The following is a 12,112-nucleotide window of genomic DNA, read 5'->3' as shown; positions in this document are numbered from 1 at the left end:
ACCAGTTGAGAGAGCTAGGCTGATCACAAAATATTCATAGAGTTCAAGACCAGAAGGACCATCAAATCATCTAGTCTGACCTCCTGTATATAACAACAGGCCATTAAGTTTCATCTAGCTAGCCCTGTATGCATTCCAATAACTTGCATCTAGCTGAAGATTATCTTCTAGAAGGGCACTTAGTCTTGACTTGAAGACTTCAAGAGAGATGAAGAATCCATCAAGCTCCTTGGTAGTTTGTTCTAATGGTTAACCACCACAAGTAAAATACCTCCTATTCCTATCCTTGAATGTATAGGCAGAGGAATAGTGATTAGCTTTTTTGACACAGCATTGCACTGGGAGCAACCCCTCACCCCCAGGTGTACATGCACCTCTGCAAATAGAATAGAGCTTGTCTTGGCATATCTAGTGTTGTTCAACTATGCTAACCGAAAAAATCCTGTTGGCTTACGCTGCCTCTCCAACCAGGGGACTCGCCAGCATAGCTATGCCAGCAAACATCTGTAGCATAGACAAGTCCTGGGTGTGACTGACACATACACATGCTTCCCCTCTTTCAAAATTTCTAAAGAGCTCTAAGAACATATATAAATGGATTTATGTCCGAATATCGGTGACATTATAGCAGAATTCTCGGAAATCTTCACAATCGATCACTAACTGCAAGCACTCAGCAGCTGACTTTCCAGTGATCTGCCACCCACCATCCATCCATCTCCTTGCTGGTCATCCCCCCACCATGCCTTCCATAATAACTTTTTCAAGGTTATTTCTATCTCTATGCCTAATATGACCAAAGAACATAAGTTTGCATCTGTTGATTTCCAACATTAGGGTCTGCTTCTCTCCAATAATATTTTGAGCACAAATATTTGTCTTTCCCCCCCCATCCAGGAGATATGCAAGAGCCTTTGCCAGCACCACATTTCAAAAGCTTACATTTTTTTCCTGTGAGCAGAAAAGCTTCCCATGATTTACATCCATAAATCTCTATGGAGAAAGTTAGGCTATTCACCAGTCAGACCTTTATACATTTTGAGATGCCATATTTTTTCCACACTTAAGGGAGGCCATAGTTTAGCGAGCCAATCCTTAGTTTTCTTTCTTGGAACAGCCTCTCTGGCTGGATATATATGATCCCAGATAATTAAATTAATCTGCTGCCTCTACAACTTCTCCGTTAATCATCATGCCCACTTGCATCCTGTTTTCGTTAACTGTGTCAACGCATATGCATTTTGTTTTCATCACATTCAGGAATAGTCCATATTCCTCACTAACTGTTTTTACAGACTCTCACATTTGCTGTACACACCAGTGGCTGTAGCAAAGAATATTGTGTCAAAGGGCTGTACCCTCCAAAGAAATTAGTTCATACTTTTAGGTATGTATGGGTAGAGGTGGGGCGAGGATGCAGATGCATGGAGGTGGGGTGGATGGGAGATGTCTTCTAATTTCCTGTTTTGGTCTCCCACCACAAAAGACCTTGGCCATGAAAGTCAACAGGGCAGCTCCTTACAGCCAGTCAAAATTTTGTTAATCAGAGGAGGCTATCCAACTATTTCCCCCTGCCCTAAATGCTGAGCATGCTGCTTCCAAAGTATTTCCAGCCTTTTCCAGTGCAACAGCACACTGCACAACATGCTTTGCTTTTAATCTGGTTACCATGACATTCATCTCCACGATGGAGATTCACATTAACTTCTGCTAAGGGCTGTGGGTATTTCACACCTAGACTGGACACCAACCTAAGTGTCCTGTTTACCTCGGTGCCTCCTCTGGCATTTTGAAAGGCTTATCATAAACTTCTCTATAGAGGCATGGGAGCTCCAACATCCTTGAAATCTGAACCTCACACATAGGATCATCCACTTTATCTGCAAGGATATGGAGAAAACAAACAAACAAACCATGACCAGGGTTTTGATATTAATTCACTAGATGAGTACAGCTGAGCTGCTACATATAAACTGGAGCAGCACAAGAGAGTTTCTCATGCCAAATATAGCTGGCACATTTTGTTCTCTGCTATTCTACTATAAAGAAAAAAATGTTTTATGTTATTACTTAACCAAAAGTGCTTTTTATCACAAACGAAGTGCTTTTTACCTTGCAAAAAAGCAAATGATAGTTTGGGGAATGGGCGTGTCCAATTTTGAATTGGTTTTATGAACACTGTTTGCATTTATTACAGTCACTCTGAATTGGATCACACATTAGATAGCAGGAAGCTGACATGTAGGGAGGAGCTATGTGTGGGAAGGTGCGACAAAGCAATCAAGAGGTCATCAGCACTGAATGACCCTCCAGAGGTGGAACAATGAGTTACTAGCTGTAAGGCCTTGCAGGTAGTCTCTGCACAGAAACCTGTTTGGGGAGAAAGGGGAGCTGGATTCCTCCCTAACCTGAGCACATGGCTGGAAGAGCTGCAGTTTCCCCATTTGCCCACCTGACAGAAGGGCAGAGACTGTTTTAAAAGATATGCTTCTCCGAGTCAAACAGAAGACCCAGAAACAGAGGCATGGGAATAGGTGGGGCCAGGGAGCCATGGCCCTCCCACTTTTTGAAAGGGGGGGACCTGGCCTATTCACTTCGGTGGAGTTCCACCTCTGTCCCTCCCAGCCAAGCCAGCAGCTATAGCCCGGCAGGGGAGCCTGGGCAGCTGTGGGGGCCATGGACCTTCCACCTGCCTCAGGTGGGGTGGGGGTGGGGGTCGAGAGCAGCCCCCGGCTTATGTCCCCATCCCACAGGGGCCTCCCCTGCCCAGGGCAGGAGGGTCCACACCACCCCACAGCTGTGATGTGGCTTTTACCATGGCCGGGCTGCAGCCCCTGCCAATGGGAGCCAGGTCCAGATAAGAGCCGTGCACAGCACACAGGCAGCTGTACGTAGCCGTGGACCCTCCTGCCCTCCCGGCCCGCTCCAGCTTCCAGCTTGGCTGGGGGTGGGGCCTCGGGCAAAAAAGAGGAAGGGCGGGGGGCCCTGGCCCCAGGCTTCCCCACCGCCACTTTTGGGCAGGCTCTGCCGCCCTTGCCCAGAAGAAGGGACCTTACCTCCCTAATGGACATGAATCAAATACAGAGACTCTCAAAAGGGGCTGGGATCAGACAGAAAAGGATTCCATTCAGTAGCTTGTTTTCCATTTATCTAGAACTCTCCTGTGCTTTCCAAGAGTAAGGAGAGTGAGTGTGAGAGAGTGTCAGTCTAAGAAATTCCTTTGCTAAGCCTGTGTTTCCATGCTTTACTGTCATGTGGTCCCTGAAGGATGCAATAAACCAGAGCTCACACAGCCACATGAACTCTAGGGTGGGGGGAAGGGGAACATGTCTAAACAACTGGGGGCCTTGGGAGGGCTGTGGCACTTGTTCCAGGGTCCAGAACTAGGAACTGTGACCAGTCACTATCCACACACAGGTGGCTTCTCAGCATATGGGATTGAGCAGTTGGATCCCATTATAACAAATTAGTGTCTGTCTAGAGAATGTGACTGGACCAGGTTGTGACAACTGTCACCAATTTTTCCAAAGTGATGTTGCTCTGGGTGAAATGCAGTGTAAATGATCCACAATTCACATGGCAACACTTTAGGAAAGTCCTTTTCTCAAGTCAAAGAAAACCGAAGTTGAATACTGAAACCACCATAACAAAAGTCACAGTATCTGGATAGCATCCTTATATGCATTATGGTTATCTTCAAGAATAAATTGTATGTGTTTTTTTTTTTTTTTTTTAAGAACAATGGCTCTCAACCTTTCCAGACTACTGTACATCTTTCAGGAATCTGATTTGTCTTGTGTACCACAAAATTTCACCTCACTTAAAAATTATTTGCTTACAATTAGACATAAAAATACAAAAGTGCATAGCACGCTATTACTGAAAAATTGCTTGCTTTCTCATTTTTGATATAATTATATAATAAATCAATTAGAATACAAACAGTGTACTTACTTTTCAGTGTATAGTATACAGAGAAGTATAAACAAGTCATTGTCTCTATTAAATTTTAGTGTGTACTGACTTTGCTAGTGCTTTTTATGTAGACTGTTGTAAAACTAGGCCAATATCTAGATGAGTTGATGTACCCCTTGTAAGACCTCTGTGTACCCCTGGTTGAGAATCACTGTTTTAGAACACCTACAAAGAAGAGACGTGTTGCTCAATGAACTGTACCGTGGAACTAATATTATGTTGCTTATTAAAAACACATTCAGTTTGACCCCAAAAATTACAATGCAGAAGTATTAGATCAGAAATCATATAAAACATAGGATGTATGAAATGTTCTCAGATAAAGCTGAAGAGAAGCTAATAACTTAATATCAACATTGTGATCTTGTCACAAGTTCACTTAAGTGTTGTGTTTTGTTTTTTTTAAGAGAAACAAACATATACTGCTCACAATAGGTGGAAGCCTGAATTTCTCGCTGCTCTCTGTAGATTCGGATATGACCTCGGACCCGGACAACATCCCCAATTTCCAGTTTGGTTTTCTGGAGCACCTCTTCCTGGAGCTTCTTCATCTGTTCAGCAAGATCACTGCTGCAAGATGTGTCTAGTCCTGATTCAAAAGATGTTGGGAAATCAGAGATAAGTCATAGAACGATGCTTTCCTTGTCACAATTTCAAGGCAGAGTTATCAGAGAAGATCAGCTACGACAAGGTTACTCATCCTGTGCAGTAGCTGAGGTTCAAGATGTGTCCCCCTGTGGGTGCTCCACCTCAGATGTCAGTGCGTCCACCACTGTTGATTGGAGATTTTCGGTAGCAGTGACCCTCTGGGTCATGCATGTGCAGTGATTGTCTCGTGGAGCTGCTGGAGCCTCATCAAGCGCACGTGCGACCCGATGCCCTCTGTTCCTTCTCTACAGTAGAGTCCATATTGCGAACTCCAAAGTAAAGGGGAGGAGGGTGGGTAGTTGGGCACACAGAGGGACACACATCTTGAAGAACCTCAGCTACTGCACAGAGTGAGTAATCTTCTCTTCTTCTTCAAGGGCTGTCCCTGTGGGTGCACCACTTATGTGACTGAAGAGCAGCACCCTCGTGTGGATGGAAGGGGCTTCGGAGTTGTATGCATAGTGGAGGCTAGCACCACGAGACCGAGCATTGTGTCTGAGCTTGAACCTTGAGTAATTGCATAATGGTTCGTAAACGTGTGTTCAGAGGCCCAGGTGGCTGCTCTGCATATGTCTACCACTGGTACGTTGTTTAAGAAAGCTATTGAGGTAGACACTGATCTTGTTGAATGGGCGCTGATCCCTAGTGGGGGTTCTGTTTTGTGCTGTTGATAACATGTATGGATACAATTGGAGATCCATTTTGATAGTCTCTGTGTGGATATTGCAGAGCCCTTGGAACATTTGGTTGTGGAAACAAAAAGTTGGGGGGATTTTTGAAAGGGTTGTGTTCTGTCCAGGTAGAATATTAATGCGTGCCTGATGTCTAAAGTATTTAGGACAGCCTCTTGTGTTTTCCCATGGGGCTTGGGATAAAACTTAGGCAGGTGAATCGGTTGATTGAAGTGTAAAGAGGAATTTTTTTTTTTCCAAAAGGAAAAAGGAGATGGGAAACTAACTATTGAACTAAAACTTAAATATCACTAATTAATTCAAACTATTCCTAATTATTTTCCTACGTTGTCATCGACGCTGCTATAGAACTCCATCTCAGGCTGAGGACAGTTGAGAAGGAACTGAGGAGGTCAGGGCGCATGTGTGATAGATGTGGCGCCAACGGCACCACGAGACAATCACTGCACATGTGCAATCCAGAGGGACACTGCTACTGAAGATTGCCGATCAATGGCGCCAGGATGCGCAGACTCCTGAAATGGAGCACCCACAGGGACAGAACTTTAAGAAGAACCTAAGTTTCATAGTGCTATCTTATTAAAGAGGGCAGCATGCTCAGCAGCATTGGAGTTCCCAGGCAGCACATCCCAGACGTGTCAGTCTTTAGTTTAAGGCTCTGCATTTACATATTTGTTTTTTAAAACCATTCAGGTATTGTTCTTCATGGAAAAACACATCTGACTTTCTCACCAGGAACATACCCTGAACTGTGATAAAAAAGAAAGATTTTAATTGTAAATTAGGCATCCCTTCCAGACTGTTAGGCTGAGCAAAATCAGCAGAGCTTTCATATAGAAGTGAAAGCCTGAGTCATCTGAGGTAACACAAAAGTATTCGTGTGGTGCCATTTTGTGCCTGTAATGATATGAATGCATCTTGAAAGATCTTCACATTTATGTAACACCTTTGCTTGAGAGTCAAGCTGATTCCTTAATTGTTTGAAACCTAAAGCATGATCCTGGCAGCTACAATCATGGCTGCAGCAGGCTGGAAAAGAGTCTGCCTGTTCCTTTCAACAGATGGTTTTATAAATTATAAGCTATTTTAACCAATGGAAAGAGATTATTCGAAGAATATAGATCAGGTTAGCAAATGGTGCTTCTACCCTTTTGTCAAATATGCTCAGAATGAACACAGACTAATAAACCTTCCAGATGAAACTTGGCAGCCTTATTGCAGTATTACATTTTGGAAATTAATGCTTTACCTTGATATACTTATTTGGGAGTGACACATGCATTAAAATCAGCTCTGTTAAACACATAGGACCAAATTCTCTACTAATGTAAATGGGCACAGTTCCACTGACTTCAAAAGTTTTCCATCCATTTACTCCAGCAGAGAATTTGTCCCCCCCAAAATGTATAACTGACTTCAAGGGTTATAAATGTGTCTGATCGAGAGCCTCTTGAACTCAGTATAAGACTTGAATGGACTTTGCCACACCCCTAATCTGAGTGTAAAACAGTTAAGGGAGTAGCAAGGGGGGAAATGCCTTAGGAAAAAAAGCCAGACATAAGTAAAGTATTTCACTACCACTGATCTGCAAGGACTGCATCACCACTTTTTTGCAGATTTGGAACAGTCCAGCTCACTGAACTATTTCCTTCATGTTTTCAGGTGGTTATATGCTATTTTCAAGACAGTGAATGATGGTCACATGCATGTGGGAGCAGGAAAAACAAATATCCACACAAACTGAAAAACTGAGGGTACACACGCCTGATGTATCAAAGAAAAAACAGAACAGGCCACAGAAGTCAACTGGTTCAGTTTGGAAATTGCAGCTGTAACAAATGGCAAGTTTCCAGGATTTTTTTTTTTTTTTTTACCAGATGAGGTCACACAATGGGAAGAAAATTCTTTGTACTGTCAAACTGAAACACTACATCACTCTGATAAACAAAGGTTCTAATGGTTATGGATGCAATGTTATTGTTGGCATCACCATTAGTAACAGCACAAGATGACTGTATAGGGAGAAGTTATGTTACGGGGTAAGTATCTCAAAGCAGCCCAGGCTATAGGATGTACTTGTAAATATTCTTCGTGCCTGTGAATGCAATTTGCTATTGTGTTGACTTGATAAATTATCATCCGATCTGAAAAAAAAACGACACAAATTGCAGTGTTATTAAGTCATAGCTGAAAAGTGTTATGTACTCATACATTACCTGACAAAGGCCATTCTGCTTCCCTGGGATTTTTCCAGCAGATGCAGTTTATGACCCCAGTACCATCATCCACTGTAAGAGAATTGCAGTAATCAAGGAAACAAGTGGTCTTGGCATTCCAAGAGATCTTAACACACAGCACAGCCCTACTTATTTTGTCAGTACTCCTTTGGCTCAGCCATAGGAGGACAAGTTATTTGCATTATTTTTCTAAATACTACAATATTTCATCTTATTCGGAATCACATGCCAAAAGTAGTCCTCAGTTTAGACTTTTGCAGCATCCTCTCTCACCATCTGTTGAAAACTGCACTGTAAATGTTAACTCAAATGTTTTAAGTAAAATCATAACACACGGAAACAAAACTCACCTACCATATGTTCTGCACATCTATGGCCCCTTTCATCTTAGGATATCTTATATTAATTAGGACTTACAAAACCCACATGACGTAGGCAAGTATTACTACCCTTTAACATTAAAACTGTAAATTCTTTGGGACCAGGACCACATCTTTGTATGGGTATGTACAACACCTAGTACAATCATGATTCAATGCCTCTAGGTACTATTGCACTATATTATATATAAAAATGAAGTTAATGGAAGCAGAAAGGGGTTTAAACTAACATTTTCAAAAGTAGCTTCTGATTTTTGAGTGGTGAACTCAAGGCAGCATTTCAGAGTAACAGCCGTGTTAGTCTGTATTCGCAAAAAGAAAAGGAGGACTTGTGGCACCTTAGAGACTAACCAATTTATTTGAGCATGAGCTTTCGTGAGCTACAGGTCACTTCATCAGATGTATGCCGTGGAAACTGCAGCAGACTTTATATATACACAGAGAATATGAAAAAATACCTCCTCCCACCCCATTGTCCAGCTGGTAATAGCTTATCTAAAGTGATCATCAGGTGGGCCATTTCCAGCACAAATCCAGGTTTTCTCACCCTCCACCCCCCCACACAAATTCACTCTCCTGCTGGTGATAGCCCATCCAAAGTGACAACTCTTTACACAATGTGCATGATAATCAAGGTGGGCCATTTCCTGCACAAATCCAGGTTTTCTCACATCCCCCCCCACCCCCATACACACACAAACTCACTCTCCTGCTGGTAATAGCTCATCCAAACTGACCACTCTCCAAGTTTAAATCCAAGTTAAACCAGAACATCTGGGGGAGGGGGGGTAGGAAAAAACAAGAGGAAATAGCCACTCCCAGTCTCTATTTAAGCCTAAATTAATAGTATCCAATTTGCAAATGAATTCCAATTCAGCAGTTTCTCGCTGGAGTCTGGATTTGAAGTTTTTTTGTTTTAAGATAGCGACCTTCATGTCTGTGATTGCGTGACCAGAAAGATTGAAGTGTTCTCCGACTGGTTTATGAATGTTATAATTCTTGACATCTGATTTGTGTCCATTTATTCTTTTACGTAGAGACTGTCCAGTTTGACCAATGTACATGGCAGAGGGGCATTGCTGGCACATGATGGCATATATCACATTGGTGGATGTGCAGGTGAATGAGCCTCTGATAGTGTGGCTGATGTTATTGGGCCCTGTGATGGTGTCCCCTGAATAGATATGTGGGCACAGTTGGCAACGGGCTTTGTTGCAAGGATACGTTCCTGGGTTAGTGGTTCTGTTGTGTGGTATGTGGTTGCTGGTGAGTATTTGCTTCAGGTTGGGGGGCTGTCTGTAGGCAAGGACTAGCCTGTCTCCCAAGATTTGTGAGAGTGTTGGGTCATCCTTCAGGATAGGTTGTAGATCCTTGATAATGCGTTGGAGGGTTTTAGTTGGGGGCTGAAGGTGACAGCTAGTGGCGTTCTGTTATTTTCTTTGTTAGGCCTGTCCTGTAATAGATGACTTCTGGGAACTCTTCTGGCTCTATCAATCTGTTTCTTTACTTCTGCAGGTGGGTATTGTAGTTGTAAGAAAGCTTGACAGAGATCTTGTAGGTGTTTGTCTCTGTCTGAGGGGTTGGAGCAAATGCGGTTATATCGCAGAGCTTGGCTGTAGACGATGGATCGTGTGGTGTGGTCAGGGTGAAAGCTGGAGGCATGCAGGTAGGAATAGCGGTCAGTAGGTTTCCGGTATAGGGTGGTGTTTATGTGACCATTGTTTATTAGCACTGTAGTGTCCAGGAAGTGGATCTCTTGTGTGGACTGGACCAGGCTGAGGTTGGTGGTGGGATGGAAATTGTTGAAATCATGGTGGAATTCCTCAAGGGCTTCTTTTCCATGGGTCCAGATGATGAAGATGTCATCAATGTAGCGCAAGTAGAGTAGGGGCTTTAGGGGACGAGAGCTGAGGAAGCGTTGTTCTAAATCAGCCATAAAAATGTTGGCATACTGTGGGGCCATGCGGGTACCCATAGCAGTGCCGCTGATCTGAAGGTATACATTGTCCCCAAATATGAAATAGTTATAGGTAAGGACAAAGTCACAAAGTTCAGCCACCAGGTTAGCCGTGACATTATCGGGGATAGTGTTCCTGACGGCTTGTAGTCCATCTTTGTGTGGAATGTTGGTGTAGAGGGCTTCTACATCCATAGTGGCCAGGATGGTGTTATCAGGAAGATCACCGATGGATTGAAGTTTCCTTAGGAAGTCAGTGGTGTCTCGAAGGTAGCTGGGAGTGCTGGTAGCGTAGGGCCTGAGGAGGGAGTCTACATAGCCAGACAATCCTGCTGTCAGGGTGCCAATGCCTGAGATGATGGGGCGCCCAGGATTTCCAGGTTTATGGATCTTGGGTAGTAGATAGAATATCCCAGGTCGGGGTTCCATGGGTCTGATTTTCAGGAGTGCTGAGCATCCATATTTTTTATCACCACGGTGCTTGGCACCTCCAGCCCTATATCTCAAGTTGGGCATCCAAAAAAATTGAGGCTCTCAAAATCAGAGGCCACTTTGGAGAATTCTGTTTGAGTTGTCCAGGGTTACACAGCAAGACAGCTGCAGTGAGAAATACGCTTCAGGGCACCTGACTCCCACTCCTCTTCAACTAACCACAATGAAACTAGGTAGTCTCTCAGTCACACCAGAGGACACACCAATGTTCTCAATAAAACTCTTCTTCCCCTACCCCCATTCCAAATTTTTTTTAAAAAAAGGTCAGAAATAGAGCTGTCAGACCTGAGGCAGAAAGATGATCTTAGGGTTAAGGACTGGTACTGAGATATACAGGTTCTGATCCTGACAAACACAATTCTACCATGACCTTGGGCAAGTCACTTAGGCCAAGATTTACAGAGCTGGGTTCCTAGAGTTTGGCCCCTATATCTATATTTAAGCACAGAAATAAGTGGTCTGATGTACAGAATGCTGAGCACTCACAGATCCCCCCTGAATTCTGAGTTTTAGCTTTTATCTCTGTGCCTCACTCCCCCTCCATGCCCCAAGTCAGGCTATTTACCCATTTTAAGGTGTGCAGCAAGGCTTAATTCAATGTTTTTAAAGTACTTTAAGATTCTCAGAAGGACTAAGTCACAGAACTGCAAAGTGAAAGAGGCGACCCTCACAAATCCAGCCATGTATTTGGGGAGGAGATCTTTCAAAAGCACAAACAGGAGTGAAGGCCCTAACACCACTGACTTTCAAAGAGAGTTGGGCACCTAGCTGCCATATGTGCCTTTGAAAAATCTCCTCCCCTGCTGTTCCAACTGCTCCAATATCTTGGCACCAAATATTCTGCTTATGTGCCATCAATGGGTGACAACGTAAAGAGATCAAGAGGTGACTTCACTACAACGTTTCAGCACCTTCTCAGGCAGAAAACACCAGGCACTAAAAGGTTCTTAAATCTAGCAGAAAAAGACAGAATAAAAACCAATGGCTGGAAGCTGAAGCCAGAAAAATTCATATTAGAAGTGAGAGACAATTTTTTAACAATGAGGGTAATTAACTGCTGGAAGAAACTACCAAGGAAGTGGTTGATACTCCATCTTAAGACCATCTGGTTTAACTTGGATTTAAACTTGGAGAGTGGTCAGTTTGGATGAGCTATTACCAGCAGGAGAGTGAGTTTGTGTGTGTATGGGGGTGGGGGGTGTGTGAGAAAACCTGGATTTGTGCTGGAAATGGCCCACCTTGATTATCATGCACATTGTAGGGAGACTGGTCACTTTGGATGAGCTATTACCAGCAGGAGAGTGAGTTTGTGTGTGTGGTTTTTGGAGGGGGGTGAGGGGGTGAGAGAACCTGGATTTGTGCATGAAATGGCTCAACTTGATTATCATGCACATTGTGTAAAGAGTTGTCACTTTGGATGGGCTCCCACCAGCAGGAGAGTGAATTTGTGTGTGGGGGGTGAGAAAACCTGGATTTGTGCTGGAAATGGCCCAACCTGATGATCACTTTAGATAAGCTATTACCAGCAGGACAGTGGGGTGGGAGGAGGTATTGTTTCATATTCTCTGTGTGTATATAAAGTCTGCTGTAGTTTCCACGGTATGCATCCGATGAAGTGAGCTGTAGCTCACGAAAGCTCATGCTCAAATAAATTGGTTAGTCTCTAAGGTGCCACAAGTACTCCTTTTCTTTTTGCGAACACAGACTAACACGGCTGTTACTCTGAAACCT

At 43.5% G+C, this 12,112-nt stretch overlaps 1 protein-coding gene across 2 annotated transcripts in view; it reads right to left on the bottom strand.

The window, feature by feature from the left end:
• Nucleotides 1-12,112, bottom strand: part of STN1 (STN1 subunit of CST complex) — a 67,800-nt gene that overhangs the window by 20,038 nt on the left and 35,650 nt on the right. For both annotated transcript variants that reach the window (XM_073354455.2, XM_073354453.2), the window contains exons 6-8: nt 7,532-7,603; nt 4,406-4,564; nt 1,769-1,880 (exon numbers count right to left, since the gene is read on the bottom strand). In XM_073354455.2, coding sequence (XP_073210556.1) covers nt 1,769-1,880; nt 4,406-4,564; nt 7,532-7,603 — 343 coding nt within the window. The remainder of the gene's footprint in view (nt 1-1,768; nt 1,881-4,405; nt 4,565-7,531; nt 7,604-12,112) is intronic.

This window comes from Lepidochelys kempii, chromosome 7 (assembly GCF_965140285.1).
Source record: "Lepidochelys kempii isolate rLepKem1 chromosome 7, rLepKem1.hap1, whole genome shotgun sequence".
Taxonomy (NCBI): Eukaryota; Metazoa; Chordata; order Testudines; family Cheloniidae; genus Lepidochelys; species Lepidochelys kempii.
The sequence above is the reverse complement of the archived record's forward strand: the minus strand, read 5'-3'. Positions and strand labels throughout refer to the sequence as shown.